At 40.5% G+C, this 18,478-nt stretch overlaps 1 protein-coding gene across 1 annotated transcript in view; it reads left to right on the top strand.

Annotated features, from left to right (window-relative positions):
- Positions 1-16,216, top strand: part of LOC143292766 (uncharacterized) — a 65,458-nt gene extending 49,242 nt beyond the window's left edge. The window contains exons 15-18 of the mRNA XM_076603316.1: positions 5,329-5,430; positions 6,068-6,958; positions 7,953-9,803; positions 11,532-16,216. Coding sequence (XP_076459431.1) covers positions 5,329-5,430; positions 6,068-6,958; positions 7,953-9,803; positions 11,532-12,531 — 3,844 coding nt within the window. The 3' untranslated portion in view covers positions 12,532-16,216. The remainder of the gene's footprint in view (positions 1-5,328; positions 5,431-6,067; positions 6,959-7,952; positions 9,804-11,531) is intronic.
- Positions 16,217-18,478: the final 2,262 nt, after the last annotated feature.

Below are 18,478 nucleotides of genomic sequence, written 5' to 3'. Positions count from 1 at the left end.
TGTTTTGTAATACTTCGTAATCTCTTTTCATTTTCTTTAGATTTAGATGTTAGATTGAATATCAAACATTAATTTCAGTTTTGTACATCTACATCACAGCTTTCATTCTTTACACAGGACTTTACAAAGTGCTTTACTTCTAGTTCTATGTATTTTATCAGAAAATAAAAAGAATACACTTTTTTATATATAATTTTTTTTTTTGATAATATAATCAGATAAAGCAGTTTACTGATAATAGAAATATGAAATAGTGCTTATTAATGCTGTGTCACTATGAGTATCAGTGTGCATATCAGTGTGCATGTGCATGACATGCTGCAATGCATTAAGTTACTTTATGCATAGTGGCATGTCAAGCACATGCACACTTGATATAATTTATGTAAATGTCTATGCAAAAGTTTACAATTCCATTCATGTACATCTAGACAAAGTTTGTAAAAAGAAAATAAGTTTGCACACTTCATGGAAAAAATTATACTATAAATCATAGTACATTTTATTTAATAGTTGACCACAAAATCACTCACTCATAGATAGTTCACCAGCAGACAATTCTTTAGTTGACAATGTATACAGTTAGTGTGGTGGTGTTGCCTCTCCTTATAATGACATGACTTGCCATCAGTGATCTCAGAATTATTCACTGGTGTACAGGCAGGCATATGAAGTACCATCAGGCTGAAGAAAAGTTGAACTGTTAGTAATACTATTAGTATTTACTGTTGACACAACTCTATATTTATTTACCTCAAAACAACACACACACGGACACAGAAACAGACACACACTCACACACCCACCCCCCAACCTGATATGCATACACATAAAATATCCATTGAAGCAAATTCTGCAAAACTGAAAACTGTTCATAATGTCATGACCTTGTACCTCCCCATGCTCAGTTACATGTAATGGTTAAACTGTGAACAGACCATATGTGTGCGTGTGTGTGTATGTGTGTGACATATTGTGTGAGTGTGTGACACACATTGTTAGTGTTTGTGTGTGTGTGTGATTTTCTTTTAATTTACGCTGTTAATTTCCTCAGATTCACTTTATTCTTTTAATTATTTTTGTTCTACATGTCAAACAGTGAATTTCTGTACCAATGTACAGACAATAAATCAGTCTTGAGTCAAATCATTGTTAAATATATGATTATCAATTGATTATATCATATTACATTTTAATATTTGTCAGTGTGGGTAAAATCTGGATTCTTACCTTCAGACACTTCAGCTATATCCAGTCCCCCAGTAACTTTGTTTGCATTTTCCTTGTGTGAACTGTGAGAAACACTTCTCTCACTTTAGTGCAGCAAGTCAGTTTCATTCGTTTCCATGTCAGTCACACCACTGATGGCACCTGGTGCTTGTTGATTTCAGCAATTACAGGCAAAGGCTTCCAACATTTCTGTATCTAGTGCAAATGTTGATTCGTCATCTTATCAAAATTAATATTCTTCTTGCTGAAAGCTGCACGACATTCCTATGTTGTTTCTTTCGAAATCAGCGTCGCCTTTGTATTCACTGAGATCGATTTCATGACCATCAGCCTTGTTGGAATGGTCAGTTCCATCAATGAAGTACTGGGTTAGAAACTCACAAATGCCGTCGTCTTCACTTAATGGCAAAATGTTTGCAATGCAAGTGTATCTTGTCAGGAAATTGCTTAGTCTCTGTTGAAATGCGTGCTTCCGTTCACTGCAACCATGTTTTCTTAAGCTAACGTGCTGAATGGCTGGTTTTGTCACATGGTCTCTCTCGGCCAATGACAGAGGGGGTTTTCCTTTACAGTGATACATTGTTTACGTAGTGTGTCCTTATTATGAAAACGACGATTGGCTTATAGTTTAAAACTTCACCATTCAGAAGGACATAGATTGAAAGAGACGGATTTGACTTTTAAAACGATGTATGATTCGACTGGTCGATTCCATTAGGGAGGGCAAGCTTGTCAAAGTTGATCAATTTTGCAAAGTCATAGGTGATCAGAATGATGGGTTAGGTATTTTAAGCACACTTTCAAGGCAAAAGAAGACACAATTATGCCTAGATACTTTAATTAGGTCGGTCCGCGGCCACTGTGGCTGTGGTTAACAGCGCAGTCCAGACCCATAATTTGACCATTTTCAACTCGCTCGTTTCACTACCAAACTTAATTAAATGACACCAATCTTATACTGGAATAAAGTTCCTTCTTTCATCTATCTTCCTGTGGTATTTGTTTTTATCATTCGAGTCAAACTGGTATGTGCCGGGCGTTTAAACACAAAGGGTGTCGCGTCGATTTTTACTGCGGTGACAGACTCCGCCGTGCTTGCCGCGCGAGCAGAATAACATGTGTGTCACTCGATCGTTTCGCGCTGCATTGTTTGGCCATGTATAAATTTAGAAACTATGTCACTGGCAAGCCAGGATTCTCAAGTTTAGATTTGCTAGAAATTTGTTGGGGTTTTCACAGAAAGTAGATCTGAAAGTCGCAGCGAAAGTGTGAGACTGATGTTTGCGACCCTATAACATACGAACCAGTGTTTCAAATCACGAGCAAATTACAAGAAAAGAAAGTTTAAACTATGCACTTTCAAGTGCAATTCATGGCTTTTCTATAAAGAAAGAGTCTCGAACGCGCTTTGGAAGAAAAACGAGTGACCGATTTCGGATCCCGCAGCGCTGCTCGACCATGGCGGCGATCGAAGCCGTCTGCTCGTCATCATCGTTTGAAGAATGGAAAACACGCCAACTTACAGGTTTGTAAGCAAATTTTTTTTCAATATGTTTATTTTGAAAATAAATGTAAATCATATTTTTTTTATATTTTTGTGGGTTTGGATGAATCCTAACAACTTTGCTTCAGCAGTGTTGATGTGTAACTGGGAACAGTAACGCTTCGTCAGTCACGTTATTTTTTTTAGCACAATTATGATCTTTTATTCAAAAATTTACCGCGATCGACAGCTGTATCTAGAAGATGAAGTGTCAGATTATTCAGTAATTTTTTTGTTGTACAAGGGTTTTGAGTTAGTGAGAGCGGATTGATGGTTTAATATTGTGACCGACGTCGGACAGCATGGGAACACGTGTATCTTTCCACTTCTGTTCTGGTCATCAAACGCCAAGACAATTTCACGCGTCTGTGTGTGTGTGTGTGTGTGTGTGTGTGCGTGCGTGCGTGCGTGCGTGCGTGCGTGCGTGCGCGCATTAGTATGTATCTTATATACTAAGAGTGTATGCACAGAGTTAGTGTCTGTTGAACTGATGTAGCATGCATACATGAGGTTGCCTGAGTATGGATTAGTTAGTGTGTGTGTGTGTGTGTGTGTGTGTGTGTGTAAATGATTTAAAGAATAATTAACTTATATGATTAGTAAACATGAAATACGTTTAAGATATGTTGTTACATAAAACTTACATCAATTTAAGTGAAACCATTACAGTGGAGTAGTAATGAAATTAGTAGATCATGTATCAGTGCACATTCATCACACACTCATGCACACACACATATAAATGATATATATGCAAAAGCATCTATGAAATGAAAAAAAAAAAGTATTTTAAAGCATTAGAGCTGTCTCAAATTTCATGCCTGTGTATTTCAGATGATGATCAGTATAAAGCCTTAAGGGCGACTGTTGCACACAGTGGACGAAGAAGACCACCATCAGCACCCAAGGTTCCATCCAACAACAAACTCTTGATGCAGTTAAATATGTTAAAGCATCAAGAAAACAAAACCTGGGGGGAAATGGAACATTTTCTACACAAATTGTTCCCAGAGTGTACCTTTCCACGTGTGGTGTCAATAGTTAAGGAATTCAGCAAGTGTGAAACGATCAGTGGTGCTGAATGTTTTTTTACAAGAAAGGAAAGATTCATGCATCTTCCCTGGCCCCTCCTGTCAGAAGTTTGGAATTACACGTGCAGATCTTTTGAAAGGAACTGTAGAGGACTGTGAGGCTTTACTCAGTTGTCCTATTGGTCTTGTGTCTGAAGTATGTCACTTAGCTAGGATATTGAGGATAAAGGATGCAACATTGCATAAATGACACCTGGTCAGAGATTTGCCACCAACCCAACAGCTCAAATTAAAACTGGGGAGGCTCAGAGCAGATGAGGCTCGCCTGCGTAAAAACAGAAGTAAACCAGGGGGAGTAGAACTTCCTTTTGAAAGTGCAGAGGTCATCAGAGACAGCAGGAAGAAGCAAAAAAATGTCAGCTACCTCCTACTTCAGACCCAGAGCCAGCATGCAGCAAAGAAAAAAATGAGGACATTATCACACAGGAACTAAGAACAACGACAGAGGAGGTGTCATTTCTTAAAGCAAAACTGAGTGAAAAAGAAAGGGAACTGCAAATCAAGGATGCTGAAATGACTGGACTTCTGTTATGTCAAATATGCACATTTACAATTACTCTGGTGATATCTTACAGCATAGTATCATCATGATTGTAAAAAAACTTGCTCATTTGTTACTAAAAACCATATACTTTGTGACTGTTTTCATTGTTATTTGCATTTCTGATAGCATAAAGTCTTCCAAAAAACTGTATTCTACATGCTTTTCTGAACATGCACATATCTGAAATGTTTTTGTAGCTTGAAAACTTTCTGAGATATCAGCATTATAAGTCAGCATGTTATCACTGTGAAATCAGGCCATTCGACACTTGACAAAACTGAATATTTTGCTATTTTGAAGGCACTGTCTCTCTCTAAGCATGTTCTTGAGTAGGCCAGAAAAAATTCAGCATAAACTAGGTATTGGTGGAACCAAGTACAGCAAAGAACAATGTGGTAAGTCTTCATCTTAAAATTTTATGACAGTCTAAAAATAGCAATTTGTTAAATCTGTCAAAACGCGTCATTTTTGCACATTTTTAGACGCCGTTTTCTTAAAAACTACTGGGTATAATGCAATGAAAATTTGCATGTGAACTTAGTTTTTTATGTTCTTTCCAATGGTGTAATTAGTTTTTAGATATGTTGAATTTCAAAATTTAAGTGGTCCTACCTACTTTAATATGAGATAAAAGAAAGCCTAAATTTCGACAACCTGACTCCCACCCGCCTAAGATCGCCGCTAGCAGCAAAGTTGGTCAGGTGCAAAGTGACTCATTCTGTGATGGAGGCTCACAATTTTGATCTCATGAAAATAAAAATTGTTCTTTAACACAGACTTGAGAATAGATGTTAGCATTAGTATCGTTACTTGATGCATAATATTTTATCCTAATTTTGAGCCTCTCCATGTAGTTCAAATCCTGTATATTGAGGTAATTTGAGCAGAGATAATGCTTCTGATGAAATTCTGTCCAACAGGGAGAGGGATGTCTTTGAACACTTCGCAAAAGAGATACTGGAGAGAAAGCCTTCAGATAAACTTAGATTGAGTCGATCTCGATCAAGATCAAGACAGAGGAGGTAAGATACTGTCTTTAGTTTGTTATAATGTCTTTTCTTTTATGACAGCATTTCTTAGATGATTTTGCATCAGGCAGAGCTTAAAATTGTAATAGTTTTGTATTAGTTTCCTTTTTGTGTGTGTAATATGGAATTTGCCAAATTGTTAGAGAGACATGAAAACATGATAATTGCTGAAAGAAATACTTTAAATTAGAACTGACTGGAAACACAAGTGAAGTAAAACTGCAAGCTGTAGAGGTTTGTATTTTTTGGTTTTTTTAATTATATTGGTCCCTGTGGTTTGAAAGGAGGGGCTAACAGAATACTTGATCAATATCTGAAAATTATATTATAGTGAAGCCCCACAAATAGACTTTCATGCATCAGATATTAGTGGAGGGCATGTTTATTATGTGCATGGAGATACAGCGTCATTTTTCAATATTTTTGGATGAGTGATGATGGATATTTCGTCATTTTGAAGATTTATTTTTGACCAAAGATTTCAAATGATTTTGTGCAAGCAGCTCAGTGATTGTTTTGTAACTGCTTCCTGTGGGGAAAATTAAATTTTATTGAATTGTCTTGACACTATCTTACAGCTAAACATTAGCTTTGATGGGTAAGGGACTAAAGTTTTAAATTCATTTTTCAGTTACACGCCTCGTCGCAGTCGAAGTCGCAGTCGCAGTCGGTCCAGATCAAGGTCCTTTAAAGGCAGGTCAAGAAGTCTCAGCCCACGTCGTTCTCGTCCACGTTCATTTTCACGGGGGCGATCTCACACACCTCGTCGCTCACTATCACGTAGCAGAGGTTCACCTGGACTGGGTAACAAATCACCAGGAAGAGAGAGGTCCCGATCCCCTGATGGAAAGCTACGACCCTCAATGCGAAGGTCACAGTCACGAAGTCCAGGAAGGAGGTCTCGTTCTCCTGGCAGAAGGTCCAGGTCACTGGTCAGAAGATCCAGATCTCCTGGTGGAAAGTTCAGGTCACCAGGCAAAGGAAGTGTACGATCTCAGGACAGCAAATACAGATCACCAGGTCGAGGAAGGTCAAGATCTTTCAGTAGAGGTAGATCAAGGACACCAACCAGGAGGAGAAGCAGAACTCGATCAAGGTCACTCACTCCTAGGAGGAGAAGTCGATCTTTCACTCCCAGAAATCGGCGAGGATCTCGCTCACGCAGTCGCACCCCACCAAGGAGGAGCAGAACTCGTTCCCGTTCCAGATCTTTTTCCTCGCCCCGGCGCAGGTCCTATTCAGTGTCTCCACATCGCATCACTCAGCCTCTGCGCCCTGTTGGCCCTGCCACCAAACGCAGATCATCCTCTCCGTTCAGACGGCGTTCGCCTTCTCCTGGGTTCAGACGCAAAGGTCGCACACCCCCTCCTGGTGGTTACCAGCCATACCGGGGACGTGGTGGTCGAGGTCGTGGAAGAGGGCGAGGATACAGGGGAGATTGGGTACCCTATCAGCACAGACAGTTCAATGATCGTAGACCAATGGATAATCAGTTCAACCAGTCTTCTGAAGACTATTTGAGGTAAGTCAGTATCTAATTTAAGAATTGCTGCATTTGAAAATTTCTTGCAATAAACATTATCAACATGTTATAGGAAATACCTTACATATTTTGTGCAGTGCAGACAAATGAAGTCTTTATCATGGTCTCTGGTTGCGTGTGAGCCCATGGGCCTTTACCTTAATATTGACATTTTTTGAGAACAGTTGTCCTCATAGACTTGGCTTGATGACAGATAGTGGTATGACCTTCCATTAGCATTATAAAAGCATAACAGTTAAGGTCACAATTTCATAGTGTATCATTGAGTTTAAAAAAAAAAAAGATTGAATGATAGATTTTTCTTATTTGATATGAACACTGTGAAAGTACTACTCTACATCCTGGCACATAACTTTGACAGAAAAAAAGTTTTTGATTATTTAGACCAATACCCACTTTCGGGAGGTTATCGGCCGTAGTTGCTCTCTTTTTCTCCGCATAGGCGGATAGTAGTTTGCACAGGACAGGAATGTCAGACCCCTGCCAGAGTCTGCACTAGTTGGGTCACGGTAAGTATGTTATTTAAACGTAATTTTAGATAGAAAATTTCCTGTACCACACGTCTGTAGCCTTTCAAAAAAGGAATGATAGACTGATTTCATTATAATCATTCGCCAAGTGAACCAAGATATCGGAGTGTACTTATTGTTTGTCACTTTACTTTTTTTTAGCCAGTTTTTGTAGACAGACCTGATCTATAGTAAGTAAACTATTGAAAAAAATTGTTACTATTTATGAAACAATTGACGGTTTTCAGAATGGTTATGCAAACCCATGTAATGCCATTGCTTGCATCTGCTTATTTTATTTCAGTACAAGAACAGATGGGAAACTCTATAATTATTTTTTATTTTGAACAGGCATTTGTGTGTGTGTGTGTGTGCTTGTGTACCATTGCTGAATTAAAATTCCTTAAAATTTCATTATGTTCTGTCACCAGGGTTAACATTGTTTTATATGGTTTTCTCTTCAGACAAACGGGCCAGCAGTATGATGCATACTACCAAGATTACTATGCCAAGTTTGGACCCAACGCTCCACAACCACCTGTTCCAGCACAGTGGAACCAGAACCCAGTTTTCCCAGGTGCTCAAGGCCCCTTCCGTCCGATGTCCCAGATGCATATGGGATGGCAGCAGCAACAGCAGCTGCAGCAACAACCACAGCAGCAGCTTCCACATCCACACCATTCATCTCAACAGAGAGTTCCTGATAGTCGAGGAGACATGGGTGATCGGGACAGATGCTCTGCTGAACCTCAGCCCCCAGGAGTCAGTCAGTCTTTAGAAGCCTTCCCAGACAGCAGACGTGACTACCAGAGGGATGGCCAGAAGGATTACAACAGGGACTATTACAAAGATCAGAACCCAGATTTTACCAGAGATCAGGACAGAGACAAGCCTAGAGACCAGACTATGGACTTTAACAGAGACCAGAGTAGAGACTTTTCCAGAGATTACCGCAGAGACGCACCCACAGATCAAAGTAGAAATTTTCCTCGAGATCAGAATAGAGACTTCTCCAGAGATCAGAATAGAGACTTCTCCAGAGATCAGAATAGAGACTTCTCCAGGGATCAGAACAGAGACTTCTCCAGAGATCAGAACAGAGACAGTCATAGAGATCAAGGCAGAGACTTCTCTCGTGACCAGGATAAAAAGCCGGGTCGAGACCAAGGCAGGGATTACCAGCGAGACAGGGGCCGTGATTTTAGTCGTGATCAGAACCGAGAATATCCAAGAGATCAGGGACGTGATAATGGCAGAGATCAGAGCAGAGACTTCCAGAGAGATCAAGGCCGAGATGGCCAAAGAGAACAAAGGAAAGACTATTCACGCGACTATTCACGAGACAATCGTTGGCGGGATCATCGAGACCGGGACAGCTATAGGGAAAACAGTCGTGATACTCAGAGAGAGTCTTCTTTTGATAGAGACCGTCATACAAGATCTGAAAGGGACAGTCAAGAAAAAAGTAGGAACAGTTCTGAAAAGCATAGTGTACGGAATGCAGACAAATCCACAAAAGACAAAAAGAAAAAACCTGACAAGGAAAACATTGTAGAGAAGGAGAAAGTCAGCAAAAAGAAGGCTGCAAAGCGATCTTCTTCAGGTGATGAAAAAGTAGTTCCAGTCAAGAAAGTTAAAAAGACTAAAACTGAAGATCTGCCAGATGAAAAACCAGCAGTTCCAAAAACAAAGGTGTTGAAGAAAAAGAAGAAAGTGATTACATCAGAAAACAAAGATACATCTGATTCAGAAACCCCTCTTTCTTCTAATCTGATTCAAGTCACAATTACAAAAAGCAAATCAAAGACTGAAAAAGGTGCTAAGTTAGAGACCCAGGCAGCCCCCAAGAAGGTGGTGAGAAAAATTAAGAAAGTTGGTGCCACATCTTCAGGTGCAGAAGATGACAAGGCTGTAAAGCCTGCCAAGCCAAGTCGAGAGACTGCTGCAGTCAAAGAGGACTTACCGGAGGATGACACAGTGATGACCAACAAAGCGGACACAACCTCCATCAGCCCTGAGGCTGAAGTCAAGACAGAGCAAGCTGATTCTACCAGCAAACCAGAAAGCACAGTGACCCACCCAGAGAAGCAGGAAGGCATGGTGGAGGTGTCTGTTGAAAGTATGGAGGGGACTGTGGAAGGAGATGATGAAGTGGAAGAGAAAGCTACTGGAAGCACTGACGATGAGCTGATGCTTCACCCTCCAGAGCTGTCCAAGTGGGAGCGGGATGACTACGAGTGGGACACCTCCGACACACAACATCCATCAAGAAAGAGGAAGATTGTTCCAGAAAAGAAAATAACAATGTTACCAAGGTCAGTAATTAATTTCCCACTTTTGTTGAATATGCCATTCCTTGGTATGTTTATTATTTATGGAAAAACAAAAATTACTGTGAATATTTTTATTCGCACTGACCTGTTACATGTTTGAAGAGAAATCTGATACTTTTCAAGAGTGTGGATCTGCTCTTTACTGTTTACAAACTGTTAAAAAACGTTTGTCAGATTCAGTCACTCCTCTGCTTGAGGCATTGGAATTTACAGGGATTTGACATTCCCATACTTAAGTTTAATATGTTATAGTCCTGGAGGTTTTCCCAACACATATTTTTGCCAGAGCATAAGAAATGGTAGAGTTGGTAATTTGTGATAGTCTAGATTTTTGAAAGATGATTCATTTCTGTGAAATGAGAGAAAAACATAAAACATGTTCAGTACAAAAAAAGGGTGATGACTGTCACTTTTAGATATATGTTGTGTGGCTGTAGCTTCAACAAGGTTGATAAATCATGCTGTTATCTCATTTAGGATCAGGTGGTAAACATCTGTTGTTGGTTTTTTTTTGTTTTTGTTTTTAAAAAATCAGAATCATGTTGTTAGCTGTGTGACTAAGTGTATGACAGAGTGAGATGGCATGTTGACATTGCAATTTTTTCATGTGATAGTTAATTACTAATAGCGAGTGTACACAAGCACCAATCTGATCAGATTGCAAAACACTTTGGCAAAATGTAATTTGCATTTTTGATAATTTTTCAACAGTCTTACTTTTTGTTTTGTCAGACATTCTTTCCAGTCTTTATTAAGAACATGGAATTACACAATTACTGAATAATTACCCTGTCATATTCACTGATACTGTTTTGAGCAAAATAGATTATGAGTAGAATTCTCCCATTTCCATTGAAGGTGTATTTTATTTATGGTTTCTTGTTCTTCTAAGTTTTCCCCTCTCTGAAATATTGAAACCCCATTAAGTCTTTGCCCATGCAGTTAATCAGGAAGTATACCATGAAACCTTACCATTGTTCTGGCTTTCCATTGTACCTAAAAACATATCTCTTCCTTATGCTTTACCTTGATTGTTAAGTAACTTATTAGTAATAGTAGTAGTAAGGTTTTAGTTTTCAATCTCTTGGTAAACAATTGTATAGGATGGAATGCTGCCTAATAGTAGTAGTAGTAATATTTTTGTTTTCAATCTCTTGGTAAACAATTGTATAGAATGGAATGGTGCCCAATAGTAGTACCGGTAGTAGTAATATTTTAGTTTTCAATCTCTTGGTAAACAGTTGTATAGAATGGAATGGTGCCAAGGAGTTTGGGGGCTTATTTGCAGGTTTGGGTTTTGTTTTTTGTTGTTTCTTTAATGCATTTTCTGACTGAGTTAAAGGCAGCTTTTCAGTTGTTAGAACGTTGTTTGTGAAGAGGTTTTATGGTTTCCTGTTATGTTTGACATTTAGTCAGCCCTTAGTCATAATCAAGTTCTGTGTCACTGTCAGCTGTTTTGTTTGACATTTAGTCTTAGTCGGCCCTTATTCATAATCAAGTTCTGTGTAAGCTAGGCTGTTTGCAGAAAGTATTACTAAAAACAGTTATATTCCAATCAGGAGTTTAATACAGCGTGCTGACTTTGCAGGTCTGGTTTTGTTTGTTTAATAATACTGGTAAGAGAAAAAAAATCTTAGACTGTATGTTAGTGTTATTTGATCTTGCATTGAATTTTACTCAATAGTAGTGTTCTGTTTGATCTGACTGCAGGTCTGTTCTGAATCGAGCTGAGACGTATATGGCAAAGAAACCTGTGAAGCCTACTGTGGCAGCTGCTTCAACCACTTCACCAGTGAGGCCACAGCGCCGTGTGTATTTGGAGGACAAAGCTGATCAAGGCACTGAGGATAAGGAGGAACGCCACGTGAAAACCACCCGAACAAGTTCTTTAGACATGCAGATCACCATCACCAAGTCAGAGAAGCGCAGCCCTGAGCAGCAGGAAGTGTCATCCAAACATGACAGTCGCAGTCATGAGGACACAAGATCTGTGAAAAAAGCAAGGGAGGTGGATGAAGACAGATCCCACCACAAGAAGAAACATTCTGATGAGCGCCGCCCAACTGCTGACAGCAGTAGAAACAGAAGAGACTCTTCCAGTCCCCGAAGAGACAGAGACCGTCGTCATGATAGAGAAGACAGCCATAAACATTCCCGAGACCGAGATGAGCCCAAAGATAGAGGAGAATCTCACAGAGAGCGAGACCATCACAGAGAGGACCGCCACAGAGAGCGTGAGGTGCAGCACAAGGAACGTGGTTACCGTAAAGACCGTGAAGAGCAGAAAACTGAAAGAAAGGTTTCTTCAAGTGAAAAGAGCTCCACATCTGCACCCAAAGATCTACGGCATAAACTTGAGCAGTCCCGAACAAGAGATGTGCCCAAAAAGGCGCAGCGCTCAGTGGACCGCAAGGAGTCTGTGATTGATGAAGCCAAGTTTGAACCGGATTATGAAGAACTAGAAGAGTCCAGTGATAGCGGGAGTGAAGAAGTGATAGCAGACCAGCATTCCACTGTGAGCACAGAAGAGACCTCAGACCTGGAGGCCAGTCCCTCCAAGAAAGCCCGCACAGATTCTGGAGATGAAGGGAGCAAAAAGAAACATAAAAAATCATCCAAACACAAGAAAAACAAGAAACGCAAAAAAAGCAAAAAGCAAAAGAAAGAAAAGAAACACAAAAAGGACAGAGAAAGCAAAGAAACAGATTGAGTGATTGTTGTTTGCAGTTTAACTTGGTGTGTATTTGTGTCCGTGTTTGTATGTTACTTAATGTGGGTGTTGGTGTGTGCTTGTATAAATTGTGAGAAAGTATATTTTAGTACAACTGCAAGTGACTGCAAGTGCATGTGTAAATACTGTTTATTTCAGATTATGGGTGAATGGTAGTGTAACACTTGGTGTGGGTGTTGGTGTGTGTGTGTGTAGACTGTGAGAAAGTATATTTGGTGTCATATACTGTACCATGTCAAACTGATGCAAACTAGGCCTATTGGTTTGCTCTGCTTGGCCAGATTTCGCGCGGTTAACAGTGAAAAGACAAGCCATCTTGCCCGGTCTGCTCTTAGCCAATCAAACGCCTCTAAAAGCTATAAGTGCTGAATCATTCCTTTGGCCAAGGCTTTCCACGCCATCTTGTCAGGTTTACGCTCTGTCTCGTCTTAAGCTTTTTTTTGCTATTAAGCGTATTCATTTGGCCTTATTTTGCTGCATGTGGCTTGTGTTTATTGTATTCTTACATTCTGTATACTCAATTCGACTCGCCCCCCTCGATTCATTTGTTTTTCTTTACCTCTAAGTCAATCCTGTCTTTCCTTTCTCTGTTGGGGATCGGATTTCCGCTGGGTGCCTAAGCGCGGGTACCATGCCTCGTATGCCATCCCACGAAGGCAGGAATCATGAGGCTGGGATTGAGACTCAGCAAGAGACTCTCCCAGGCCTCGAGTTCATGATTCCTCCCGATAGGGACCGCGGTGATGCGTCTTTAGACGCTGATCGCGGAGGTGACACTCGTACCAGTAAAACGGTCATGAAGGGGACCAGGGAGGAAGGGGTACGAGCGTTGCCTCCCGGTGTCCCAGCGCGAGGCAGGGAGAGGGGGGAGTGGCAAGTCCTCTCTTGGTGGTGGGGACTCGCGGCTAGGTGCGAACTCCCAAGGTGAGTTACCCAGGTCCCCACTCAGAGACGCCCTCAGGGGCCCCATTGCTCTTCCCCCTCCTCCCTCCTCTGTCAACCCCCCTCCCCCACCTCCTTCTGGGGGGGAGAAAATTTTGGTTCCGGCGGGGTACCTCTACTTTGACCACCCCAGGCCTCCTCTGATCTCCTCTCCATAGTCACCAAAGCAAGGAGGGAGGGAACTGAGACTTTGTATGACTTTCGCTGGAAGAAATGGTTGCGGTGGTGTACAGCTCAGGACGTTCCCCCTACTAAACCTACGAGCATGCAGCTGGCCAATTTTCTGGCTCACTGCTCCTCGGTTCTCAACCTGTCTGCTAGTTCTGTGCAAGGGTACAGGTCTGCCATCTGTACCACAATCAAAGAGCTAGGTGGTCCCGCCTTTGAAGCGGATTTCCTGCTCAGAGAGGTGGCTAGGGGTGCCTTTCTGAAGGAAGCTAGAAACCCCAGAAGAGTGCCCCTCTGGGACTTGTTCCTGGTGCTGGATTTCATTCGAAAACAACCCTTAGAGCCATTGGGGACTATTCCTTTCGACTTACTCACCCTCAAGACCACTTTCCTTCTGTTGCTGGCCACAGGCCATCATAGAAGCGAGATTCATGGTCTTAGTGGAATGCCACAAGATCTGGCCTTCCACAGAGATGGTTCCATCACTCTTCGTTTCCTTCCAGAGTTTCTGGCTAAGAACCAAGACCCCAAGGTCCCTTCCCCCTCTCTGAGGGTCAGACCTTTGTCTCATATTCTTTCCCAAGATGATGAGGATAGGCATCTCTGCCCTGTTTGGTGTCTCAAATACTATTGGGATAGGTCTCGCCATAGGCGTTCTTCTCAGAGGCGTCTTCTCATCTCCCTCAATGAGAATTACAAGAAAGACATTGCTGCAGGCACCATTTCCCGCTGGGTTTCCCCAAGTCATTCATAGAGCCTACTCTCATGCTCACAGGGATATCAGCTGTCTTAATCCCAGAGCACACGAAGTGCGGGCCATAGCTACTTCGGCTGCTTTCCAGCACTCGGTGCTGCAGCATGTCTTGGAGGCAGCCTTCATCAACTTCTAGCTCAGGGATTTCCGTATGACCAGGGCTGACGGTTCCAAGGGGATTTCCTTTGTCGCGGCTGACACTGCCATCTCAGTTACAAGGGCTCCCCATACGAACCAGTAGGCGTTGCCCTCCTCCATTTGCTTTGAATTCTGCATGAGTTTGACATGGTACAGTATATGACACCAAAAGGAGGAGTTTGTATTATACTCCATGTTTGGTGATACATATACTTACCATGTCAGACTCGAATGCCCGCCCGTCCATCCCCACGTCTCCACCGTGGTTCTCATGGGGCATTTTTTTTCCATGGCCACGGAATGATTCAGCACTTATAGTTTTTAGAGGCGTTTGATTGGCTAAGAGCGGACTGGGCAAGATGGCTCGTCTTTTCACTGTTAGCCGCGCGAAATTTGGCCAAGCAGAGCAAACCAGTAGGCCTAGTTTGCATCAGTTTGACATGGTAAGTATATGTATCACCAAACATGGAGTATAATACAAACTCCTCCTTTACAATGCAAGCGACTGTAAGTGCTTGTGTAAATACAGTTTGTGTCAGATTTTGTGTATGGTGGTATATTTGGTGAGGGTGTTCAGTGATTGTTACAAAGTATTTTGCAATAGCAATTGACTGCGCAAGTGCATGTGTAAATGCTATGTTTCAGATTGAATTGTCAAATTGGAAAGGAATATATTTTCCCCTTTTTTTTGCATATTGGTGTATGTACATGATAGATGGGTCATTTGACTCAAGAATATGTCATGGAGAGATTTGATTTGAAATCCATTGGATTGAGTGTTAAATTACAACTTGAGGTTGTAGTTATACCAGAATTGTTTTCCATATAAGAAACCAGGAAAGAATGGAGGGATGCAGGCACAATTCAGTTATGGCTTGGCTCATCTCTGAATAAAGTCCAGAAGCGAAATTTAGACAACACTAAGCAAAATTTAGACCACACTAAAAGGATTTCAAGTTTTTCAATCGATGTTTTTTGTTGTTGTTTTTAAAATAGATTTGCAGGTGATCTTTATTTTGAGGACTTGCTGCTCAGTTATTGTAAATTTATGCTCTGAGAAGAAGAAAAAATCCATTTCCCCCAGTGTTGTAGAATATACAGATCTGTCAAGTGTGTAAATAGGAGGTTCAGAAAAGGCAGATGCCCCTTTTTGAAACTGGATCTCCTAGATGATGTCTGTTTTGGTGAATGGCTGATAAATGGAGAATGTTGTTGAAAGGGAAACTGGATCTCCTAGAAGATGTCTGTTTTGGTGAATGGCTGATAGATGGAGAATGTCATTGAAAGGGACATTTTGTTAGTTGTAAAAAAGTGAGTGTGTGGACAGGATCTTTTTGTGAAATGTGTGGGGAGAAGTTCATGTTAGAATGTTGAACATATATTTTCGAACAAAGGTGGAAAGGCCATAAAATAATTGTCATCCCCTATGATTATTGTGTTTTATTTGAAATGTCAGCTCACTGATTTGGAGAAGGGGTATTTGAGATGAAAATGTCTTTTGAGCAGTTCATAAAATTTTCATTTTCTGTGTGGTCATCTGTTGTTCAGAAGTGAGTGAAACTTGAATAATGCAAGAATCAATAATGGAAGCTACAAAATAATGTTTCAGTTGACATGAAGTGATGATGACCTGATTAAAAAATCATTAAAAACTTTTTGAAATTACAACAACAAAAAAATTTTGATTTTTCTATTTACATTGTGTTTCATGTATTCTGGCGCTCTCTCATCTGATTTTCTGCCTCCTCAAGCCTGAGAGAAAATACTGTCACAAATGTTCAACATGTAGCACACACACACACCACAAGCAAAAAGAACACAATTTCATATAATTCAACTAAATGATTGTCAAGGAAATTGGTTTTGCTCATTGCCCATGCTCACCCACAATGCCTTACTGAGTGTCTTTAAAACTTTGTCATTGCTCTGACTTTACAGAATAGCTGAAAACATCTGTTCCCACCCATGTTGTTAATATTCAGTGATATTTGCTTTGGTACCAGTTACCACAGATGTGAAGATAAAACCACAAGTATCCATCCTGCAGGGTTCCCACACTGGTACAGGTCCTGGAAACCATGAAAAGACTTGGGAAAGAAAAAAGCACAGGCCAGAAATCTGCAAAAGTCCTGATTTTCAAAAGCTGTGAACATTAATCTTGCTTTCAAGTTGGCAAATATCTTTACTGTGTTCTCCAAGAAGAATGATTGGGTCAGAGGGGAAAATGAAAGTGCAAACACTTGTTGATTGTCCCAAAATTTTAAAACAGAAGCATCTACAATACCATATTCTGACATCAGAGTCAGACATGTTGATATTGCATTATTTACAAGTCCTTGAAATTTCCTAAGCCCTGACAAAGTTCTGTTCCCCCCACCCCAAAAAAATCCTGTGTGAACACTAATCCTAGATGGCAAGAGGTTGTACCATAAGGCCAGAGAACCTAGATCATAGATGATCCACTGACACAAGATTTGAAACAAAATTTCATTCAAAATTTGCTAATAATTACTATAGTCACTATTAGTCAGTTCTTTGGGTTTGGAAAAGCAACTACCTTCCCCACACGCATTTCCAAACCCACAAAATACCTTATTCCTTTATCACCCCCCCCCCCCCTCACACACACACACACATGATAATACAGCATGATCAGTTCTAAGCAAATGTTCCCACCACCTAGCTTGCAATACAGTAATGATGTACACAAGCAGTACAAGCACAGTGTCAGTTTCAAGGTATCGAAGTGTGTGGACTAATCCATGTATGCTTCACCACATAATGCTAATGAAGCAGGTGGGGTGGGGTGGGGGGGACCAAATGCCTGACCTTTGCACAAACTCAACATGTTGAATAGACCTTAAGAGCCTATCCTGGGTTTGTGTTCATCATGAAGATGAACTTGAGCGTAAAAATAAAGACAAATGTATGTGTACAGCTATGTAGAATTGACTACAACGCCTAAAATCAACATGCACTGTATAAGTTACAGATTCAAGCCCCAGAATGTTCACACCACAACCACTGCACCATTGAACACTCGCAACACCAACATGCCAGCAAAGGATCAGAGTACAGTTACATACCCAATAAGTTTAGGCTAGATTGCAAAATACAGATGAAATTCATGGTACATGGTGCTACCAAATCACACACAGCAGGAAAAATATGGGGACATTCATAAAAGGTGTAACCAGGAGCACCTTGCCAGACTGACCACTGAGAAGGTGTACGAGGAAATACTTTAAAATAAACAGGACTATAACTGAATCCTAATATGCAGGCCCTTACTGAGCTTCTGCACAATGGTAATACTGAAAATGACAAACTAATGTCAGAACTCAGAACTCTTTTTTATGTAAGGCCACCAACCTGTTTACATATGAATGCACATGTTGTACACACACACACACATGAAAACCAAACCTTGTGTTGGATGAACAACAAAACGTTTGAAAGATTAAATTGATAATAAAACAAAACTAAATAAGGGTAATTTAGAAATATATCTTTCATCAAAGACTGAGTGCTTTCTGCTCTCTGTTTTAACGCATAAAAAATAAACATTGCTACATCTCTTGACACAATGCTGTTGACATTTTGTAGTAAACTGGGTAATAAGGGAATCCTTAATTTTTTTATATGCTTGGATAAGTATTTATTTATCAGAATATCATATTGTGGACAAAGTGTAGTACATGAATTTCGTCTTTGTACCCTCCATGAAAGGTTTCAGGCTATCCTTATAACGCTCATTTAGTCATTAACTTACTCCAAATCTGAATCTAATGAAAGACGATCTGAATTTGGAAATGGTGAGATCAAATAAATATTTTTCTGGCAGCAACAATGCTTTAAAGGAGCGGTATGTTTCATAACAATTACTACTATTTAGTTTGCTTGACAGTCTTACTTATAAGTCCA

This window comes from Babylonia areolata, chromosome 18 (genome assembly GCF_041734735.1).
Source record: "Babylonia areolata isolate BAREFJ2019XMU chromosome 18, ASM4173473v1, whole genome shotgun sequence".
NCBI lineage: Eukaryota > Metazoa > Mollusca > Gastropoda > Neogastropoda > Buccinidae > Babylonia > Babylonia areolata.
This window is presented reverse-complemented; position numbering and strand designations above follow the sequence as displayed.